Consider the following 24,995-nt stretch of genomic DNA (forward strand, 5'->3'; position numbering starts at 1 on the left):
ATGACAATAAATTATCATACAAACAGATGCGTCGAAACTAAATCTATGAAAGTGCATCAATGAAGATAAATCTGAATTATAAAATAAGCTTCCGGGCTGTGGCTGGGCCTTTGTGAATGAACTTTGCATGTTCTCGATGTGTGAACGTGGATTTCTTCTGGGTACTCTTGGGTTCCTCCCACAGTCCAAAAGCCTTCATGAGACTTCAAATTGTCCCTGGGCATGAATGGGAGTGTGTGTGTGTGTGTGTGTGTGCGTGTGTGTGTGTGTGTGTCTGTGCGTTTGAATGCCTTTGTGTGTTTGCCCCGTGATGGACTGGTGACCTGTCCAGGGTTTATCCTTCCCGTGACCATAGTTAGCTGAGGCCCTGAACAAGATAAAGCTTTATAGCTTCATGGAAGATGGATGGATTGAAATAAGCTTACGTGGAAAACTGTGGGTGGAACCATTGTAAAGTTAAATAAAGCGCAACCAGGCATTGAATTAAAAGCTCCTAACTAACAAAAAAAACCCAATGCATTTGTTTGCCTACGGATCCCAGCGACTGGAAGGAAAGCATTGAATCTCTGAGTGGTATAATTGATGGGAATGTCTTTTATAATGAAAATTATTCAAATCAATGTAAAACATAATTTTCTATATTCATTAAAATAACCACAGATATGTTTATTAGAAATCGTAGCTGGATGCTGGACCAGAAACTGATGAGATGCATAATGTTGTTCTTAACATCTTTTTTTCGCAAGGTCGTCATCATCATCATCATCATCATCATCACCATTTTCATTCAGCAATTCCTGATGTCTTCATCTCTAAGAAATTATATCTCTTCAGCAGTTCGTCCTTGTCGGTATGAAGAATATTTATCAAATATTGCATTTCCATTTTAAAGAAAATCAGGAACCCACAGAACTAAATCAATGAGTGAAAAGACAAAAGGGTTGTGGGAAGAAAAAGTGTCTTTCAATTCAATTGTAACACTGGAGCATATAAGTCTACAAATACAAAGGTCTGAAAATATTAAAACAAGGCCCTAACATGTTAATAAAAAGTATAAATAAAAAACAAAACAAAAAAACAAACACATAATGTGGTAATCTAGTGGTTTTAACACAAATGGATCAGTGCAAAAAATATGCAGGCTATTTGAAACATAATTCATCTGAGAACTTATTATTTGGAACATTTAGAAACGCAGAGCAAAGAGACCCAGAAAAGTGGAGTACAGTATAGAGGATGGCGACATGGATAAAATAATATTTGTCCTATTAATTTGTTCTTATGGCAATTACTTTCCACTCATTTGTTTATTTGACTAATTCTATGAAAAAGATGTCCAGCCCCACATTTTGAAAAATGTATTGCTTCACACTGGTGTGTGATTAGCACTCTCGCCATTGTGATAATATTGTTGGTATGAATTTCCAGTGTTTGTGATTGTCTTGCCAAGACATGTGGTGGATGTTCACTTGACAACTCATTAGTTTATGGTTTAGTCAGACACACACACAACTCCACTTATAATAATGTTTGTAAAGGTGAAACGATAGTAAGACAAAGTGACGAAGCACAATTAAAGTAAACAAAAGTAAAGTATTAGTGGCATATTCCCAGAAAATAGGCTCTTACAATAGAATTAAGCCACGTGTTTCTATTTTGAGTAAATGCACATCGGATTGGAAAATCAAGGAAAAGCGCCATTGAAAAAAGACCTGCCTGTTTTCCTCCAGCAGATGACACTAATGAGTTACTATTGATAAAGACTCCCCGCTCTACCGAGAGGCACAATTGGTCATGTAAAAACTTTCATAAAACCTCACAATAAACAGGAGCGTGCAGCATCTCTTCAGGAATATTGGTAACATTCATATTCAATCATAGATATTTTTGAACGATAAAATTCAGATTGTGCATAACAATTTACAAACATATTACATGGATGTTTGACGTCCTTATTGATTAGTATGATTATTTTTTGGCATTTGCAACACCAATACTGTCTACAATAAAAGAATGCAGCACATAGAGTGCGGCAAGTCCAATCAAGGCAATTTTAATGCATACAATCCACTGCATGCATAGCTCTTGTTCCTCAACTAAAAGGCTTATAAATACAATTGCTAGTAGATTAATTCACGAGTTTGAGCACTCTTGCAGTATATTTGCAAATAACAGTCTGATACATCTGCATGACTAATTGTCATCTGCGGGTTTCTGTTTAAAATCTTGACGTGTGTGATTCAAGAGAAGCTGTCGTGAAATTGACGAGAAATCAAAGAAAACAACCCATTAAAAGGCTTTTTGCAACAACTTGCGCAGTCAGCCATAGTTTGTCATCGTCCTAATCAGCTAATTGGTCTATATCTCTAATGTGAGCCCTTGTTTGTGCACTGTAAAAACATTTATACTCCCATAACAGTGCGCGCACCCTCCCTTCGCTCTGTCCCTCTTGACTTGGTGACAGACCTAAAAGCCTTTTGTTGCAATCTTAGCCAATGGAGACGGATTACGACACCGGGCAGCTGTGATATATAAAGAGCCCCTTTTTGACCGCACTTGCACATTTTTCAGTGACACTTCTGAACATACACACACCTCCGTGCAGGACTAAGTAGTACAGAAGACCCCCCAAAACCCCAAAACAACCATAATAGTACATGTGAGCGGGCTATGCATTCACCAGGCAGATAATTTCTCAGTTTTCAATCAAAAAAACAGCCTGTGCCGAGAGCAAACTGGGACGCACTTTTTCTTTTTTTTTTCGTTTTTTTTAACTTACTGCAAACGCTCGTGCTGCACAAAAAAAAAAAGCAACTTCGGGGTGATCGTATTGGATTAGATGCATGTCAGTGATTCCCTTCCGTCTATAGGCTGAGGCAAGGAGCGGCGCACATCCGAGAGAGGGGATATAACGGAATAAACCAAGGAAAAAAAACAAGAAAACACAGAGAAAAAAGTTGCATTTGCCGTTGGTCGCGCATCGTCATGACGAGGTACAACTTCTTATTGTGCTTGATGGTGCTCATCTCCCTGGGACAGTCGGGGAGCGATGAGCCCAATTTGCTGGTGCCTCCTGCCAGCGAGACGCCCACGGATGCCGGGCTGTCTCTGCTGGACGAGGACGCCGGTTCCCACGAGTGCTCCGCCTGTGTGTGGAGGGAGCAAAGCAAAGTACTGAGACTGGAGACCATCAAGTCCCAGATCCTGAGCAAGCTGCGGCTGAAACAGGCGCCTAATATCAGCCGGGAGGTGGTCAATCAGCTGCTGCCCAAAGCGCCACCGCTCCAGCAGCTCCTGGACCATCACGACTTCCAGGGAGACGCGTCGTCACAGGATGAGTTTATGGAGGAGGATGAGTACCACGCCACCACGGAGTCGGTGATCACTATGGCCTCTGAGCGTGAGTAATAGTTTACAGCCCCAACGAGCGATATTGTCTCCAAATGCGTCATGCGCGTAATTGCGGAGCAGATAGGTGGAAGTGACTGGGGCCTGCTGCGTGGACGGTGGAGCCACTGAGGCTCATTCAAGTCAGTGACCTAACCTACTTTATGTGATTCGGGAGGTTCAGTGTGTGTGTGTGTGTGTGTGTGTGTGTGTGTGTGTGTGTGTGTGTGTGTGTGTGTGTGTGTGTGTGTGTGTGTGTGTGTGTGTGTGTGTGTGTGTGTGTGTGTGTGTGTGTGTGTGTGTGTGTGTGTGTGTGTGCATGAAGCTTCCTGATAACAGTAGACAGGTGTGTCTATGTGGCTGTCAAAATAGGGATTGTGGCTGAACCCGATAAATCAATAATCACAGACAACTCCAATATGGCCTGATGAAATTTTGTTTTGGTGATGACGATGATGATGATGATGATGATGATGGTGATGATGAAGGTGGTGGTGGTGGTGATAATGACGGTAATATTACCCAGTTCATCTGCCGCTGTCATTTTCAAACTTCCCTCATGTTTGTGATTGACAGCAAAATAAAGGCACAGCAGATCCGTTTTTGAATGTCAAGTGCGCGTTATTAGAGATTATATTAGTCCCCCCCCCCCCCCCCCCCACACACACACACACACACACACACCACCCCCCCCCCCCCCCCCCCCCCCCCCGCGTTATACACGAAGTCCCCAAATTGTGGAGTTATGATCGCATCGTGGGGCTTTCTGATTATTGCCCCCTAACAGTTTGCTCGCTCTCTTATAGTTCCCCATAAATCCACAGATAAACCACAGGCAGGCCCCTTGGAGACATTTTATAAAATTACTGTTGAACCCTGGCAGCTGTGCTCTATCGGTCTTTTATAGGAGGCTCTACCGGTTTCCCTGCTGTTCATCGCAGTGAGAAAAAGTGTGTCCAAAAAGCTGCTATTGTTCCCCTCATGAGCGGCCCCCCTCGGCCGCACTTGCCTTTTAAATGCGAAGTTTATAGGCGCAGCTCGTTTTTTTTTTCACCACGAGTACACAAAGACAGAGAATCACTTAGGGTCGAGGGGAGTGTGTGACCTTTTCCTGGGGAATCGTGGGGTTCAACAACATTTACACACATAATATATTCTGCACAAGGCGGATGAAACACACTCCAGATAATCAGTTTTTGTACTCTGTGACTGAACAAAGACAGTCCTGCCCACATCTATCTATCTATCTATCTATCTATCTATCTATCTATCTATCTATCTATCTATCTATCTATCTATCTATCTATCTATCTATCTATCTATCTATCTATCTATCTATCTATCTATCCATCTATCTATATCTTGGTAAATTGCCCTAATTATCCTCCCAATCAAGTTTTTCTTTTGAGAGTATATTATATTTGTATTTCCCCATCCTCCAGGCCAAAATGCCTCCGTCCAATGGAAAAATCACAATTTCATTCATGTCAGAACATAATTTCTATTCAAACATGCACTATATCTGCATTGGTGGTATATCACTTATCTCTGATACAGTCTGTGAACAGATTTGATTGGCCTTAACATCAATTGATATTTTGTAAGTGAAAGATATGTCAGAGTTCATATTTACACATGCTTTGTGCAGCAGTTAGTTTTCAGGGCATCTCAGCTGACAAATTGTCACATCCTGACTCATTGCCTATTTATTTTTTTATTCATTGTTCAGTTGTTATCAACACAAATGCACATGCATGTGACAGATGCTGTCAGTGCATTGACTTGTGGTCCTAACAACGAATGCCACATTCAAACCATTTCTTGGCACCATTTAATGCAGAAAAGACAAAACTCTGCATCTTGAGCACCCTTACTGTACATTCATGTTTTAAATGTTCTTTGAGACCCTTGCCTTCCACCCTCTGCACCTCTATGCACGCTGTGCCTGAGCACAAAGTGACACGATACCTTTTTGAGACAGGAAAAAGGCATTTTCATATGATGTTGGCAAATTGTGCGTTTCTGGGGGCTCCTGCCAGCCAGATGAGCTAATGACTGACATTAGTGCTGAATCTGTCATGTTACAACACTTCCTCTCTCATCTGTTTGCCTCATCGCTTTACATCAGCTGCACTTTTTTTTTTTATCATCTTCTCTCTTCCTCTCTTTCCCCCCCTACTAACCCGCCCCCACCTTTTTCTTTCCCGTTAACTCCCCCCCCCCTCTCTCTCTTCTTCCTCTTTTTTTTTTTCCTCCGGTACTCATGGAAGAGTTGAGAGAATGAGTGCATCTCCTTTGCCTGTGGCGCCTTAGTGATCCCACAGGATTAAAAGTGCCTTTTTCTGTCTCTCTGATAGAAGGAGGACTTCAAACACTATTCCCTGCGCACCTCGAACCCAATCACCCTTTCACGGTCGTGTACACTGCCTTTGATGGGCCATGGGGGTTCACACAGTACATACTGAACTGGACCTGTGCCAGAGTTGCTTCTTAGTATTCACTCAAGGTACGTGGGTGCCGCAGTGGGGGTTGAGAGGGTCCATGCTTCCTGGTCTCTAATTACTATGAAATTTCATGGAAAAGTACATCTATTTATATCATAGTGCGGCACTTTATGTACTAAAACATCTCCCGCTATACAGCGTGTTGTGTAGGTAGCCGCTCGGTGCGTTTCACATGCAGAGAAAGTGACTCAGTGTCGAGCCGTTCATCAGCGATGTTCCCCATTGCAGCATTGATATGAACAATGCAACATGACGTATGAACCTAATCGTTGATGATCGCTGGAGTGTGTGTGTATGTATGTGTGTGTGTGTGTGTGTGTGTGTGTTTCAGTTTGTTTTGCCTGAGGTGGGGTGAGGATTTGACCCCACCAGTCTGTCATTTGTCACCTGTCCAGAACATTTAGGCCAAGCCTTCCTCTGCCACCGGTGACCTTTTTTTTTTCTTCTTCTTCTTTTCTTTTTCTTTATGTCTCTTTTGTGTATTTTGATGGAGATTAACTTGAGATTAGATGAGTCCTCGTAATCCACTGAAAATGCTCTTTTGATACCAGAGCTTGGGTGGAGAAGAGGTGAAGCTTCAGTGGACGATCTGCTCCTGCACTGCCGAATCACCATATGGTGCAAGACATCTGAAATGTCACAAAAAGATTAATTATCATAAACTATCATAAGATGAATCATCATAAACTCGAATCTCATAATCCCTAAACACTTTGCGTTAGACCAACTCAAGCACACCAAATTCATCCAAACATGTCTAAATGGTTCCATTACTCAAATTCTTCCATTTAGGCTCCTTGTTTTGTTTCCCTCTCGAATGAATATCTGCATCCACACACAGGGGAGAACTCATTATATATTCCTGCGAGACTCAGTATGAACACAGGCTTACAGTCTGCGTGAAGTACAGAGAAACATACACTCACATGTAAAGGTATGAATGTGCAACTTTCCACATGTGCACACTTGTGTGGACACATAGGGATGTTCACACACACCTACTCACACAGTCACACACACACTCCAGTGAAAAGTTCTCCTATTGACAAAAAGGGTCACAGAGTTCACAGCTATGTGATATATTGGAAGAGGAGACTATTAACCTCATCAGGTCTCTTTCTTTGGCAGCAAAGACGAACCGGTAGTAACTTGAACACTTATCCCCCCCACCACGCGCACGCTCGCACGCACGTACACACACACACACATACACACACACAACCACACACACACACACACACACCCACACACACACATCCACTAACCACTCCCACAAAAAAACAACTCTTTTATAGTGTTGACCCTATAAAAGGGTCATTTCCTGAAGGTGCAGGAACCATAAAAATTAAGAGGGAGAGCGCTAAAAGGACAGAGCAGCAGAAGTCGGACTGTCTTCAACTCACTGGTCAGTGTTTGCTGGAAGTTGATGACTATGTGAGGTTTTTATAGATTTATTTATTCCATGGAGGTCTCAGTTTGACGATGACACCTGTTCTCCCTGTGTAGTTGCAGGCATCAGTTCAGGGAAAGATAAACTTTGGTTCTGAATTGTTTGGACACTGGGGCATGACCGGCTTGTTTAAAAACTTAAGAAAGGTTCTGTAGGAGTGTAGAATTTGCACAACATACTGCCAACTTTATGGCTAATAAAATTTCAAAGGGACCAAAGTCTATTAATACAGAGACAAAATTTCCCCAGGACCTTAGGAATCTCACTCCTTCCACCCTCCTTCCTCTATTCCCACGCTCCCATGTACCAGTCCCTGCAGCCAGTCTTTTCTCCTGGCATTGCAGAATATGTCTCTTTAGTATTTTAATGTACGTTACACGATAAATAGAAGCGGAGGGCAGATGAAAGACTGCATTCATCCAAGTTTAAGAGGCGAAGATTGTGCAGGAACATTGTTGCCTCTGCCGGGCGTGTGCATCGCTGATGAGCTCCTCTTTGCATCTTCAGAGAATCTTTCACAGAGCGTGATCGAGTTAGGTGCACGGCGGCTCATGTCGCGGGTATGAAGGGGGTGGAGGAAAGAAGAGAGCCGGTCCGCAGGGAGCAACAAGCAGCCCAGTCCTATCCTAAAGGGACAGAAATAATGGAAGGGTTTTATAGGTACAATTAAAAAGACCTGAAACAGATGTTACGTTTCACTAATAAAGGAAATAATTACTTCACACCAGTAATTAAGCCCTATGTAGGGACATGAGTGAGGAGGAGGGGAGTGAAAAGATAAAATGGAGATCATTGAAGGGATTATTGTTGATGGATGCATTCAGGCTCTGTGTGGTCGTGTGTGAGGAGGTGCTGAGGATGAGTTTATGGAAGAGTCCATTAAATCTAAGTGGCGTTTAAGCAAACGAAATGCTGCATGGACATAATGTTGGATCCCATGAGGGAGACATTGTGTTGGAAAGTAGCACAATTAACAGTGGATTACCTCATGATTATCTACATGAAAATTTAATTAGTTCCCTTTCTGCTGCAAAGGAGAGCAGCTCCTTTCTGTATTTATCACCTATGGTTGTCTTTTCTTCTCACCATGCCCACCCCGAGACATTCATTATGAATGCAATGTTCAAGTGATTTCTTTTGGGACGAGAACCAAGTTATATTTATATAATGTACAGTGAGAGGAGCTCATAAAGGGAACTATAGATATTTGTTGTTGCTCGAGGAAACAGTATGGAGGGATCTGCTTCCGAGAGGGAGGTTTGGCACGATCTGGCACTTTGACTTTGTCTTGAGAGAAAACTCTTGGCTCGGGCTCTGACAGATTTGGGTGGCTTTAGAGATTCTCTTCTCTGTAGTTGAGTGAGTTTGAAGAGAAAAAAAAACTTTCAGGGAGAGGTATTGCGCATTTCTTGCTTAAGGGGCTGACGTGAATGTGTGAGCCTGAAAAGGAGAGTACTTTCAACAGAAAATGCGGAAAAAGCAGCTCACATTTTTGCCTCCTGCAACTGCTGCTCAGCAAGTGTTTGATGAAGTCCAGGCTCATCTTTTGCAGACTTATTAGCACGACAAATCAATTTCAAGCATATTGTCTGCTGCAGTTTAGTGATTATATTTTACAAAAAAAGGATTATATAAAATGTTGTTTGTGTGTTTTTGCAAAGAAGCTTTGCTTAACACATATTTCTGAAAGACATTTTACATGCATTTGGAAAGACCTTTACTGAAGCATTTACGTATAAAGAAGTTGATAAATGATCTGTGATAATAATTGTGTCCTCTGAAAGTCTGTCTCCCCTTCTTATTGGCTCTATGGTGTTCGGCTATGGTTAGTTAACGACTGTGCTACCAGACACCGAGTCCCTCATTTCATGAATGTTCAGATGTTTTGAGTCAGTAAGAAGTGCCGCGACAGGAGCAAATCTGCTTAATATCTCTACATTTACGATGCAACTTTGAGGGTATATGGAAAGTCTTGGGCTAAATCACATTTTAGTAATTGTAAATAGGAGCTGTATAAGCATGTGGGTGTATTACAGATATTTTGTTATAAAGTTAGATGGGGAAAAAAGTCACCTACACTTGCAGGATTGGAAAAGTGTGAATTGTGGGAGAAGTTTTGTGTTTCGTTGTGTCCCTTCGTCAATAAATTATGCACGGCAGACATGCTACAATGGGTTGCCTGTTGTTCATTTAATTTCTGTGCAAATTTGCTCAGGGAATGTATGCTCAATCCTGGACGAGACAAATAATTTAAAAAGTCTAATGTCTAATCAGAAGTACTCTTTACTAGAAAAAAAATAAAACATCTGTTAATGACAACTGAGACATTAAACTTGATCAGTGATTACTTCTTATCTTAGCCAATGAAATATTTTCAAACTAAATATTTTTTTTTTAAGTACAATGGAAAACATAGACAAACCAAACTAGCAAAACACTTGATTAATGAATATTGGTTTAAACATGAAAAACAAAGTAGTCTTTACAATGATAAGTATTTTTAAAAGGCAAGACAAAGGGTGAAAATGAATTGTGATTTGTGAATATTTTGATGCAGATAATCGTTTTCCTCTGCTGTATTGTACATTTCATTGCAGCATGTGCAGGGACAGCATGGACATACTTCCTGACAGTCACACCTGGTTTAAATCCAGGATTCATGAATTTACATGAATGTACTGTTTGCTTCTAAATGAAGCCTGAACATTCAACATGCTGTTCTGTATTTTCACGCTGTGGATGTCTAAAGCAAGTACATACTGACGTTGGAAATGTATTTATTGGCACTGCAATCTATTTGAAAATCTATGATTAACCCAGAAAACACTTAAAATACAGTCTCTCAGAAGAGAACGCTCCATTGGTGAGGCAGTTGTAGTTTGTATTGTTGTGGGTCATTTGTGGCATGTAATATGTGGGAAATATTTGGTGCATAACATGAGGTTTAGTAGACATTTTCAACAAAAGTAAAATATGTTGAGATGAAATACAATTTAACAAAGAAATGCGTGTCACATGACACATGAGAGGTTATTCAGCACATTGATGTCTAATCAGTTCCAGCTTAAAATGTTCTCACTGAAGCTACAATGGGGGTGCAGGTGTACTCAATAACTTTCTTGCTCTTTTACAGCCTCCTTTAAACTCACTTTTCTATAATAATCATGTTACATGATGTCAGTAGGTCAGTAGGAGGTCAGTACCATCCTGAATGCCAGGCAAACCTTTTGTATCGACCCAATTTTTTTTTAATTGATGTTGTATTTTGTGCCATTGTTGATTGTACACTGATCTTGTTTAGAATGACAAAAAAATATCATCGCCACAAAAAGATAAACTGAAATTCTTGAGTGGAGCAACGAGACAGTGAAATAAAGTATAAATGTGAATGGCAAAGGAAATGAACAAAGAAATTAACGTGCTACAGTAATCACCATGTTATGTCAAACACTGACAAAAACAAAATACTTACCTGGTTGCTAATTGTTAGAAACTATCATATGGCTGTTCATCATTCTCATATCATTTGGCTTCTTTATGTTATGCAACCATGAGCCTTTATTATACACAATGAAATATAATGGAAAAAACTGTGGATGATAATATTATAGTATTCATATCAAATACTATAACAAAGAACCTGACGGGCGCACTGAATTCTATATTTATAATCATTCATACATTAAATGAAACTCGTCATCAGTGTTAAGCAGCCCTGTTAAAAACAAAGCCTGAAAATCAATGAAAACCATCTGTCAGTATTGCTGTTTTAAATGTCCACTTGTGCAAAGTAAAAAAATAAAAAAGTTTAGTGTTTGACTTTTACAAAGAGAGCAGAACATTGTCCCGTGACATTAATGTCTCGCATGTATGTGTGGATGCACACAAACATAAGCGGTGAGACCTCAGTGTGCTTCGTGCTGTCCAGCTGTCCACCTTATTGCAGTTCACTGCACGCTTGCTCTTCCCATCCTGCTGTCCAGCAGATGTTCCTCTTATAATACAAACATATACAAGACGAAAAACAATGAATTCTGAGTGTGTTTGCAGAAGACAGTCAGGTTGGAGCCTGTGTACGTTGTGTGTTTATGTGTGTGCGGCTGTGTCTTTCCCCTTGTGTGTGTGTGTGTGTGTGTGTGTGTGTGTGTGTGTGTGTGTGTGTGTGTGTGTGTGTGTGTGTGTGTGTGTGTGTGTGTGTGTGTGTGTGTGTGTGTGTGTTCACTGAGCTAGAACAGCAAGCATTAGGAGGTGTCTTTTGTTGCTCCTGGGGGGCTACTGTGCTCAGTCCTAATAGGAGTCTTGTGCCTGCCGTTGTCCCAAGGGAGGGATTCTGAATGAGGGGGTCTAACTTCACACGCACACACACACACACACACACACACACACACACACACACACACACACAACACACACACACACGCACCCCCCCCCCATCCTCAGCTCGAGCTCGGCCTCCCCCACCACCCTCTCCGGTCCCTTGGGACTGGCCGAGAGACAAAGAGGGAGTGGGGCTGGGGTGGGATGGGATGTTTGAGGGGGTGCACTGTGGCCCCTGTCTTATTAGAAGGGTCGTGAACGTGTCACGATGATTAATTTGCCGAGGTGCGTGGGGATACCCTAGAGTCACATTTATTCAACACGAAAGCTCCCAAACACACACTCACCACAAAATGGCACATTTGCATTTCCCATTAAGAAAAGAAAATATAGATATATATGCAAATGTAAGTCCTATCTAGGTTTACATCATTATGCATTATCCATTTGGACATTAACAATAGATGACCATTTCTCTCTCCCTATCCCATCTCAGTTGTGTATCTTTACCTGACTGGCGACTGTTTGGATAGGGAAACTTCTATTATTACAATGTTTTTCGAGTGCCGATGTCATTTAGCTGTTAGATGTAGACAATTCAGTAAATATATAGCCAAACTCTCTGATTATTCATCGAAACACAAATTTTTCATCTGGTTTTCAGTGTCATTTTGGTGCCTGATGGTTGATATATTTGAGAATAACGCTACCTCAGGATATGAAGAAGTCCAGTCCAGCCACTTAGACTTGCTTTGTGTTTTCTTTGGCTGGATGCCTCTGTCATTAATTTACTACGAAAGTTGACAACACTAAGAAGTTTCAATGTCAACAATAGGAACATTTGTCAAACCTTTCTCTTTCTCTTTTGTTTTGTTTTACTGGAAAAACCTATTTGACTAACGATTGTTGTCGCCACGCTCCTTGGCAACATGTTACCCATTCAGTGCATACCTTGCACCTTAACCTCCATCTGTTTCCAACAGTTAAACTGCCTCCATTTGCGTCTGCACCTCAGTAACATTGCTGTGTTCAGTTATTAAAAGCGTTTAAATGGCCTGTGATCGTAGTAACATGGACAGATGGCATGGCGACTAAACCCTTATATTCTATATGCCTCCCCTTACGTACATGTATAGGCGGCTAACTGTGGAACACAGGTATCCAGGGAGTCCACCAGATGTTTGATACGCTCACCTGCAGGCCCGCTGTGTGCTGGCAGTAAAATTCATGTGCCGCATATGCTGCAATTATACCACAGGGAAATAAGCTGCTGTAATAATGAAGCCGGCTGGAAACATGAGGAGGAAAAGCAAACAAACCTGTTTCCTTTGGAAAAACACAGCCTTTGTCCAAGCCTCACCTGGGTTTCAGCTCTGCAGAATTGAGTGTTCTTACTGTAAAGAGATTAGTTTTCACGTTGAACCCTCAATTTTGCAATGGGGAGAGTTGTTATTGCTCCAGCAGGTGGTGCTGAACTTCAGAGCTTGTATTTTACCTGCAGGAGTGCAATCACAGTGCTGGAGCACTGAGCTTCCACTGAGCTGAAAGTAAACTATAAGAGCAGACCTGTGTTATGGTGACCAGGGAGAGCTCAGTACAGATTAAGTGTCCCTTTTGGTTTTCTGATCTTTACAAGCTAGCCTTGCTCGTTTTGCACACGTGGAAAACTCTGTCAAGACCTCGGGTGTAATTAAAGTGCAGACATTCATCCTCTATGTCCGGCCACGAAAGTGTGCACTTACAGGATCTATAAAGACACAAATTGATTTCGCCCATCAATGCAGTCATTGTTTAACGTGACGTAACTCATATGTTGCACACGTGTGTTTAATAAGGGTCCTAACTGGATCACGGTGTACGGGCCCTGCTTCTCAGATTACTTGTTAAGAAAGGCCTGCGCTTGAGAGACTGAAACATTTCTGAATTGTTCCTTTCCTCCTTTCCCCACCAAGAGCTCAGCCAGAGTGACGCAAAGTGTTTGAAGGGAAGAGCTGCCCATGTTTTGGTCCCCATCTGCAGCGATTCAAAACAACAAAAAGTAGTAGCCACAAGTAAACTCCAAGCAAATTGCAGAATCATTCATTCCCGGTTTTGTGCTGATGAGCAAACACAACACCACCCACGTTAATTGCCGTGACCCCAGCAACCCACCAAAAGGAACATTGACATATTGTTTGTCCAGCGTGAGACAGTGTATAATTTACACTCACTAATGACTGTCTTTGGAAATACAGGCTGAAGGACCATGTCTGTCCCTGGCTTGGCCCTTATTCAAAGTTCGCTCTGGACTCTTCTAATGGATAGTCCATCTGTACCTCAGTGAATTCATATCCCTCAATGCATGCCTATAATTCAATTACAACACTTGTTTAGTGTAAAAAGAGGGGGGGGGGGGGAGCTAGTGCAGTGTTCCCTGCTGGTCAATTGAGGTTTGATAAACATTTCACGATTGGCTGGAGAATCTGTGCCCTAATCAAAACAAAAACAAACTGTGGCTGATTCAGCACTGTTGTGTCTCTGAGATTTCAAATGATTCTCTGGTGAAAAGGCGTGATGTGAAGAAAGACATATTACCATTGCCATAGGGTCGACCTTGACCTTCAAACTCAATCTGGCTGTTAGGGCTGCCCCTCCCCAGTACCCCAGAGATGTAAAGAGGCTGAAGGTTTTGACCCCTGATCCCATTTCTTAACTAGGCTGAGGTGCCAAATAACCTTTTGACCCAGGAAGCATTTGCAGTTTGCCTGAGTAACCTCAGATTTAGCAATGATTGACAAGTCTATACAGTTTTTCTTCCTTTTAATTTTTTTTTTTTTTAAAGAAAAAAAATTCAAGAACAACAAAATAAATGACAGAAAATTATTTTATTCCTCAAAAAATATAGTTTTTATGTGTCAGATCTGCTTAGAGATAATAGGCAGATTAAATATTCTATTGTATTCAAGCACATTAATGTGCCAGATAGATAAAGAATAAATTTCCCTCAATAAATGAACGTTTTACATGGAAATGAATGTATGAATGCAATGGATGGGTGTCATTATATCAGATGGAGGTGTATGTAAATGAACCATGTGCAGATTTGACATGTGGTGCAAATCACAAAAACACCAGAGCCCAAGATCACGACAGGAATAAATCTGCCTATTTTAAGAGACACCCTGTGGTCTTCTTGAACATAACCCCTAATCCATACTCAATATATTTTCAACAAGACGGTGCAGCAAACAGAAAGGAAAAAAAAAAAAAAAAAACTTGAGGTGTTTTAATTCTTTAAGTTGTAATGTCGGGGTAAACCATTTCATTATGACTGACCCAGGGGAATCTAAGGTGACCATCTGGCCTCTGGCCACCATCACTGATTCGCGTTTTAATATGCAAATGTATCTGTTTTCAAACCTTAATGTAATCACAAATGTAACCTCACCAAACAACAGGACCATGTGCACATATGATAATGGACAGCCTTCAAGCACGCGGACAGAAGACGGCTGTCATGTCAAACAAAAACAGAGTTCACAGTCGCTATCAGTTTTACTCTTTCACGAAATTATGCAAGAGAAAGACATTTGTCTATGTTACTTGTATTCAAACGTTTAAGTGTCTTGTTACTTTTGTGAACTAAAGAAAGTAAAAAAAAAAATGAGAGAATTAATTTGTATGTCTTTTTTTTGGGGGGGGGGGGGGGGGAATGATTGGTGCAGCATTAAAGGTGTTGTCATGGTATTACTTCCCTTTGACCTGTCGAGCTCTGATATCTCTGACCCTTTTGACCCAAATGCCTTTCTGAAGTGTGCAATAAATAAATACATACATGAATAAATTCGGCTGTGATTTCTACCTCCAACAATCCGGCAAATTTCCATTCGTATCATTAAAGGGAATTTCTCACGGTCACTTCAGAAATATACCACCCATGTTTTGTCTCAGGTTTTTTGGAAAAAACTGTACAAAAATGTAAAGTTAGGAGGATAGTTAGGTGGATACGTTTGAAGATATGAGGTGTTGCTGAATGTGGTTGTCTACCTTTGGGATTCAAAGCTCTTATACAATCAAACCTCCCCTTTTTGAATAAGGATCTTTTTAGTTATTGACAAAATGCAAACTGAGTGTCGGCAGGTTTTCTTAAATCTTGTTTGCTAATGGCAGTGGTTGTTGCACAGGGGTGCTGCTGGTCAGAATTCTGTGTTATCAGAAAAAAAATATGCCACAATGATGAGGGCAATTTGCTTCAGTGTTTTTTAGGATCTACAATAGTAGAATATTAAGATCGTTTTGAGTTTAATGGAAATGTTGCTGCAGAGAGAAAGCACATTGAACTACCAGATGCAGAAAAGTTCGCAAGCTCGGTAGCATAACATTTACTCCCAGAGTTTGAGTGACGTTTAAGATTAAAAAAAACAAAATGCATGTGCCCGAGCACATGTGGCTATGTGTATGTGTCTCGGGACCGATGCATTTTGATGAAATTTAAGTGATGATAAGGGATGATCATCGTAGGCCCGACTATGAAAGACACCTATAGGGAGTAAGTAAACACTCATTGATGTGACTGTCCTCTGTTCCACAGCCGAGCCACTGGTGCAGGTCAATGGGAAGCCCAGCTGTTGCTTCTTCAAGTTCAGCCCCAAGCTGATGTTCACCAAGGTGCTGAAGGCGCAGCTGTGGGTTTACCTGCGACCGCTTCAGCAGACCTCCACCGTCTACCTGCAGATCTTGCGGCTGAAGCCCGTCACGGAGCAGGGCAGCCGCCACATCCGCATCCGCTCCCTGAAGATCGAGCTCAACTCAAGAGTCGGCCACTGGCAAAGTATTGACTTTAAACACGTGTTGCAGAACTGGTTCAAACAACCCCACACCAACTGGGGAATCGACATCAATGCCTTTGATGAGAGCGGCAATGACCTGGCAGTTACCTCGCTGCGACCCGGGGAGGAGGGGCTGGTAAGGACCCTCAGACCTGTCCCTGGGGCAGGCTTTTTAGCATCTGCACACTGTTTCCATATTCAAATGGCGTGAATGTCGGGGCTGCTCAGAAAGAATTCGGAATACCCGTATTTATAAACTCTGTCTGATAAGTCGTCAACAAAATGTGGAAACAAAGTAAATGAGCCTCTCAAAGAGGAGAGCGTTGCGTCACATGGCGTCGATTATCATTCTAAGTACTGAGAACTAGAAACAATGTGACATGATGACCACAGTTGTTGTTGTTATAGGCAGTTTAATGTGAGCCGTGCTGATGCCGACGGAGCAAGTTTATCCGACAAAAGAGCTGCTGACACACAGATTTTCGGACACTTTTTTAAATGCAGCAATCAAAACAGCAGATAAGAATAACTAATGTGATCAGAGAACTTGTGCCTCCCTGCAAAAGTCAAACGTTGTCCTGAAACACAGTATGTAGTTTTATTTCTAAATATTGTGACCCCCAACGCTCTATATAAACACATCATTCCTGACCAACTCTATATTTAGACCCATCCTGAGAAAACACAGCTGTTTGGATCAGACTTCATCACTTAGTCACGTTCACATCGCTTCTTCAAATCCACTGCAACTAACAGTGATAAATATTATTTACACAAATTATTTTTCTTTCTTTCTCTCTTCCTCCCTTCCTTTCTTTCTTTCTTTCTTTTCTTTCTTCCTCCCTTCCTTCCTTCCTCCCTTCCTCCCTTCCTTCCTTCCTTTCTTTCTTTCTTTCTTTCTTTCTTTCTTTCTTTCTTTCTTTCTTTCTTTCTTTCTTTCTTTCTTTCTTTCTTTCTTTCTTTCTTTCTTTCTTTCTTTCTAAAAGCAGTCGCATGTTAAAATGCATTAAACTCTTTGCAGAACACTTCTTATGGGGAGCATTTCTGTCAAAATCTGGAAGCGTTCACATGAGGCACACACTGGAACGCAGTGTTCCCCTCAGTGTTTGTGTGGAGTTTTTCACCTCGGGCTGTGCCTCACGTCAAATTGATGTTTCTTGGCTTCAAGTTCTTGGAAAAGGCTTTTTACATTCACGCGGCATACTGTATATCACAGGACTTGTCCCAGCCTGTTTGCTTAGATAATTTTTTTAATGATGAACCTCCTGGGTCTCATGTAATTGATGGGACTGCATGGATGAGTTGAAACTTCAGACATCCATGAACCATTAATCCTATTAGAAATCCCAGAGTCACTGCCACTGACAGATACGTATAACATTGACGATGATTTATGTAGGCCACTTATCCCAGTTAAGCAACACCAAATATTTACCAAGTGGTTATTTGGGTCAGATCTTCACAACACATATCAGAGGTCAGCTCTGGTGTCTTGGCCAATAAATCGCTGCCCTCTGAGCACACAGCAGTGTGCAATATTATTGTTGAACAAAAAAAAAGGAAAAGATCAAAAACACGGGCAAGTATACGAAAATAAAGCAGAACACAACAAGCAAGAAAGAGTCGGACTCTGCCTCTCCTTGATTCTGTGGGTCATTTTTCTATAACAAAAGCCCTAAAGGCCAAGCTGACATGGTCTCACCCCGACAGCCTTTCAGCTTATTTCCTCTTTTGAATGCGTCACAAAAACTGCGCTCGAGCCCAGCTGGAATGACTGTGGGGAGAAGAAAGCTTTGTAAAACAAACATGATGAAGTAAAATATTTGATCTGCTCGCTTTGCCCGGAGGTCAAGGTTATGGCAGCCTGCAGATGACCTCCCGGGTCATGGATCAAACCAAGCATGCAGAGTCAGCCTTCAAGGTCTGAAAAGGCGAGCTTACGTCAATGCCCTTTGGAAAAGTATTCACAGTGGCACATTGTGTTAGCGCCTTAAAAATGACAAATCATTTCATACATTCTCGTTAATAGAAATGCATCAATTCATATCTTAAGTCACAGTCAGTCTTGTCAGGTCATCCATGTTATTTGCTCTTGGGGGAAGCTGTGAGAGGCTCATAAAGTAAATCAAAGTGCATACGCTTCTTTTAGAAAATAAAACAGCTAATTATTTAACCCATGAAGAACTGGAGCTACATGTATGCAAGTCAGACAACACTTAGTGCTGGATGCATCATGGATAAGTTCAATTATAACTACTGTTTTAAAGCCCTCTCCAGTTCTAAAATACAGATTTTTGAAATGACAAAAGCAAAAGTTGTGTACTTTTGTGTTGTGTACACATTTTTTTTTTTTTTACAAAACCTCAGGAAAAAAACATACTTTCAGGGGCTCACAGTTTCATCAAAATGTCATAGTTTATTGGTAATCATATTCACATTTTTATGTTTAATAAGAAAATGTAATTAAAACATATTTATCACAATCTGACGATCACTTCAGATTATAAAAAGGTCACGGTACAAAATGTTTTGTGTAACTATCAATTTTAGGCTTCGTATTTAGACTGACTGTATCTTACAAAGTGAAAACATTTAGTATCTCATCAGCGAATAGTTGGAAATGTCTATGGATGCAAAAAATAATAAATGTTAATTGAACCAAAAATAACTAACCCGTTTAGCAGGACATTATGAGTTTAAGGTTAATTTTAGTCATTGAAGTGTGAGAAAGTCAACTTGTCCATAGAATAAGTTTCATCCACATACTATAATGATGAATAGCAGTATCTGACTTACATTATTGCTATATGGCTAAATGTGACAGTTAAACAAGCCTTGCTTTCTGTTCCCTTGACTGCACTGGCTAGACTCATGCAGTTGTGTTAAAAAAAACAAACCAATATACATGAAGAAGCCTTTCAATTTGTATTTCAATGTACTTGTCAGAGCAAAGCTGCTACCTTCCGTTTAATGAGTCTTGTGTTTTACATAGTATTTACTATCTTGTTATGTAACTACATTGATCATGACTTTCAATAGAAATATTTTATTTTTCTTCATTAGCTGCTCTCCCTACAGTCCGTGGGTGTATGTAGACAGTCACTAATTAAGTGTAGCTGAGGTTACAACAATTAGTTGAATTAATGTGCTCTATTATTTAGTAGACGGTAGAAATTCTCTAAAGAACAAACACTTGGCTACGCAGAAAGACGCAGAGAGATCTAGAAAGTTAGTCTGATGTTTATCTTGGGTTGTGAATACTTGAGAACACAGGTGAAGGTTAATCTTTAATGTGACGGTGTAGAAGGCTGATTGACTTAGAAACGTGTGACATGCCTCCAAAAAACAAGAGTTCAGTACAGTAGTGTGTGCAGATCAGATTGAATATTCCAGACTAACACAGTAAATCAGTAAGTCTGATATCTATTCATTAACCTCTTACGCAGTTGAACTTGGTATGCTTTTTTTTTTCATCTTCATGCTCAGCAAAGCTTGGTTGTTTTTTGTTTTTTTCATTTTCATAGATAATGCAGAGATTTATGAGTGGTTAAAATAATCTCTGCAGAAATTAACCCTTTAGGTTGAAGAGATTTTACAGAGGTGTCAGTGTGGACACCTCTCAAATACCTACACTGAGAATGTATTTTTTCTTTTTAGATAGTATTATACACATCAATATCATTTAGTTCGAATGTTATGTCTTTTAAATGGCTCTCATCTGTCATAATTACTTTCATATAGATATAAACTCAAGAATATGTAAGTACACCTTCAATATGACTTCACTGTGACCTCTAGTGGCCGTAGTATATATAAAAGGAACAACTGAGGAGGTGGGCAGTGAGATATAATAGTTCGCTGTGTTAAAAAATCAAATAGATAAATAAATAAATAAAAGAAGAAGAAAAACAAATAAAAGAAATGCAGTGGATTTTTCTTTGCCCATTTCTGATATGTACGTCTATAAATAGATCAAAAAAGTGTACTTATTTATAAATCATCCACAGATGTTAACATACGTATAAGATATAATATTGAACACTTATGGAACTAACAGACCAACTTATGATGTTATTATATACTGATATAAAGTGTAAATGTCTTTATTATTGTTTCGAGACAGCAATGCTCGGTTGCACCCGTAACTGCTGCTCTGCGTTATTCATATACTGTATGTCAGTGATAACAGACTGCTGAGTTGACGAGAAAGGTCCGACTGAACAGAGCTCCACATGTACAAGTATAGCTGAACTTATCTCTCAGCCTCTTTGTAATGCGAGCAAAACAAATAAGAAAAAGCACTCACGACGACGTGAACTGAAAACAGGAATATACATAAAACTTCAGCCCCCAAAGTGATGAACGTGAATGATGCTGTGATGCGGATGCTGTTTGATGTCAGCTTCGTTTCTGCTGTCGTTCTCTTATAACCACCTCTTTCTCTCTGCCCTGCCCCCTGTTCCCCCTGATTCCAGCAGCCGTTCCTGGAAGTGAAGGTTCTTGAGACGACCAAACGCTCTCGGAGAAACCTCGGCCTGGACTGCGACGAGCACTCCACCGAGTCTCGCTGCTGTCGCTACCCTCTGACTGTGGACTTCGAGGCGTTCGGCTGGGATTGGATCATTGCGCCCAAACGTTACAAGGCCAACTACTGCTCCGGCCAGTGCGAGTACATGTTCATGCAGAAATACCCGCACACACACCTGGTGCAGCACGCCAACCCCCGAGGCTCCGCCGGGCCCTGCTGTACCCCGACCAAGATGTCCCCCATCAACATGCTCTACTTCAATGACAAGCAGCAAATTATTCACGGCAAGATCCCGGGGATGGTGGTGGATCGATGTGGGTGCTCTTAGACTACATGAGGAGACGCACACTTGTGTACAGCCCACATCAAACCATCCAAACCCCTGATGGAGCGCTCCTCTTGCACCAGAACCCAATCCTCAGCACCAGATTTCACCTTTGCTCAGTCACAAAAAAAATACAAACAAAAAAAAGAAAAAAAAAAACCACCACTGGGTTTACATTTTTTCCATGATTTAAATTGATTCTAACTGTACAAAAAAAAGTTATGAATGAAATATGAATCAAAAAAACTGAGTGATGGAAATGCAGAACATTATGAATAATTTAAATAGCTCGTGCTTGTGGAGCAGCTTCAGACAACGGTAAACGAGACAAAACTATGTTATAGAGTATGTGTTAGTTTTGTGGGTTTTTTGGGGAAAAAAAAAATGTTTTTAATGGCATCTTTGTGAAATGTCCAGATTAGTGGATAGAGATGACAGGAGACTTAAGCATTCACAATATTTTGAAGCAATTTGGTATTACACAATTTCACAGTTACACTTACTGGTAAGATTTCATACATCAAGATGTTTGCAAGGGGGCACGATCAGATTTCTATTGCAATTTATCTCTTTAATAAACACTCGGAAAACACACACCAACAACCGTGAGGAGGTTAAAGTCGGGAGATACTGTCAGGATAAATCCAAAATCTTGTTTACAGGCAAAGAGATCCAAAACCAAACCAGTACGCCACATTAATCTATAACACCCATGTGACATTTCCAAGTATCTACCAAACCTCTTCACAGCTACTTTTATTTGTGATGTTAAACTTGGGGGGGGGGGGAAAGGGAAATGATTAACTATATATTTAAAGAGAAATTGAGTTGGAACGTCTATTTCTATTATTTTTCGTATGTCAATCGAGTTTGCCTCAAACAAAACTTTGTTGTTGATGTAATCTCAAGTTGTTCAACACCCTTGGGGAAAGAAGGAAAAGGAAAGAAGTCCAGTAACAGTAAGCTGTTTTACTTTGTTTCACTGAAACAAAGAAAAAACTGCTAGAATTAAATTGATTTTGAGCTCTAAAGACTGACTTCAAATAGCAAAATCTTAAGGTTAATTTAACAGTTTGCAATGGAAGTTGCTAGTTTAAAAAAACAATGACCGTATCTGTATTTGCATAACATTTTTAGAGAAATCTCGGTTCACGTTCAGATTTTAGCTCTATTGCTCCTGACATGGACCAAGGAAGAATAAAAGAGTGCTGATTAATGTTTTTTGTTTTTTTCGTTCAAAGAAAAAAACAACCAAGTGGAAAACAACATAGGTGCAAAGTTTTAATGGTTATACAGGTGAGTGTTGTCTGTTTCCCCATTTCAGTGCATTCTCTGCAACTCAATAACGCTGTGGAAGTGCTTTACTGAAAGCACCAGAATGCCTGATATTCTCATGAAACTCTAAATTTCGTGGCTAATTCTGCTTGTGTCTATTAATGACGTTGACTTCGATAATGAGTACAGTTTGAAAACGTCTGGCACAACCTCACCTGCTTTCATATTGCAGCCGAATATTCTTCAAAATATTTTTAAAAAAAAAAAATTTTTACTGACAAAGATTTGGACAAAATAGTTACAGACACAATGTGCACTTGACTGCAACACTGAATTTGAATTTCAAGAAGAAAAGCTGAATTTTTCTCAGACTGAATTTAAATCTAATTCAGTTTGAGGATGACTTGCACTTTCAGATTATTACATTCCATTTAAACTGACTGAAATCCAGTTTCAAACCAAGAAACTAACTTCTATACTAAGAAATCCAATTCAAAATCATGCTATTCCAATTTAGTTTGAAATTCAGATTTTGTTTGTGGTGACTCAGGATTCCACCTCCAACACAGTGACTGTTTTGCAACGTGAATGGGCCTGTGGACTGAATATGTAAGAATAAACAGGTAAATCTGAACCTGAAACCACACAGGTGTGTCATTGTGGCTCCGATGGTCACTGTTCTTTAACCCAAGTGAACTACTGAGCGAAACACGTGATCGACTTTATCTTCATTGCTCGACGTTTTAAACATTTTGACTTAGAACATTTGTGTGAAAGAGAAATAAACCTTAAATAAGGGAATGCAGTAGATACGTTACATATGTCTCGCCAGTTCATATACTTTTTTCGACGTTAGTTTCAGACGGTAAATGTGAAAACGCAAACTCCTGCAACAGCCACTCTGTACTTAGACGTTAGTCGCTACCATGATTCACAGCGAACCACATAACGTGCAAAAAATGAAAATGAAGAGAATGTAACTCAAGCACTGACATTAGATTAGACAACATCATTGATTGCATTTGGAAATGCCCCCGTCCACCTAAACCTCAACACTGCATCATCATTGTCATAATGGAGAAAATATCGTTGGTGCTTGAATTCAGAGTAGATTAGTACGCTTGAAGCTTGTCTTTGTCTCCTGGATGTCAATGCAAAGATATCCTTTTGTTATAAACGAAAGCACTATGCTGTTGGATAAAGGAAGAGCCTTCTGACATTATATATAAATGATATATGTATATATTAAAAAGGGGTACAAAAACCTTTTTTGGGGCACTCTACCTTACCAACAATAAATTTTGCACTATGGGACGTTCATGGCGTGAGGAGGTGAAGTGTTGTTTGTGTTTTACCAAGCACAAGAGAGCTTGTACAGTATAGGATTAAGAAGAAAAAAAAAAAGAAAAAAAAACTATTCAAGCTTCTGGTGATAAACCATAAACTAGAGCGGTTATCACTTCTTTTTGATACCATCACACTTTCCTGACTTTGTCTGAAGCGGGGGCCTGTCCATACACTCACACACCTCGATCCAGTCTGGAACCTGGACGCTCAGCTCCAGTGGCCTGAAAGGCTTCGCTGCCCACTTTGGGCGACATGACATTGTGTGTAATAAGTGTCTGGATCAATGAACATAGAATGCTTTAACTGGAAATGGCCCACCCATCAATTTAATCTGTTACTATGTTAGAGAGACTTCATCCTTTTGAGTTAAACAACGTGTCGACGGTCTTGCATAGACGTGTTTTTGCCTTTGTGTGTTATTTTAAGCGAAAGCACCCATACAATAATGGGATGAGTATCCAGGGATTGTTAGCCAAAGTAGAGGATGACATGTTGTATGCTATAACTTTTGTGATCGCAGGAATATGCTAGAACATTTCAAAGGGAGGAAAAGGCTGGTTAAGGGGCAGTGGTTGGACAAAGGAAATCAACTGGTCAATTGTCTATTTATTAATATTAATTACAATGCATTTCAAAGTCTGTCTACCTCACTTTAGTTTTTCTAAACACTTTTCTATTCTTTCTTTTTTTTTCTTTCTTTTTTTAAGAAAAAAGGAGTCAAAACTTAATCTGATTAAACATTGAACTCATAGGAACCTCTCCCCATCCAGTCCAAAAATGTAGACGAAAACCACAGGGTGCCCTTGCTCTCAGGTTCAGATTGAGTCATTGTCAGAGTGTCTGATGGGAGCAGCTCTGGTAAACGTGTGGTCAAAAGAAACAATTAGCTGTGCCCACATCTGTGGCTTGACTATGGTTAAAGCTGTTGAGAAGTTGAATTTTGAATTTTAGTGTTTGTATAATGGTGTGTGTGTGCGTGAGAGTTTGTTTGTTTGTTTGTTTGTTTTTGTTTTTTTCATATAAATATATGAGAGTAAGAAATCTCTATGTAAAT

The 24,995-nt window shown here is 40.3% G+C and overlaps 1 protein-coding gene across 1 annotated transcript; it reads left to right on the forward strand.

Annotated features, from left to right (window-relative positions):
- Positions 1 to 2,985: 2,985 nt before the first annotated feature.
- On the forward strand, positions 2,986 to 21,322 carry LOC308129243 (growth/differentiation factor 11-like; the record flags this gene model as incomplete). Its single annotated transcript, XM_080495093.1, has 3 exons — positions 2,986 to 3,400; positions 16,229 to 16,602; positions 20,942 to 21,322. The coding sequence occupies 3 exons, from the start codon at positions 2,986 to 2,988 to the stop codon at positions 21,320 to 21,322; spliced, it is 1,170 nt and encodes a 389-aa protein (XP_080351219.1).
- Between the last annotated feature and the right edge of the window lie 3,673 nt (positions 21,323 to 24,995).

This window comes from Blennius ocellaris (genome assembly GCF_963422515.1).
Source record: "Blennius ocellaris genome assembly, chromosome: 4".
In the NCBI taxonomy this organism is placed as follows: domain Eukaryota; kingdom Metazoa; phylum Chordata; class Actinopteri; order Blenniiformes; family Blenniidae; genus Blennius; species Blennius ocellaris.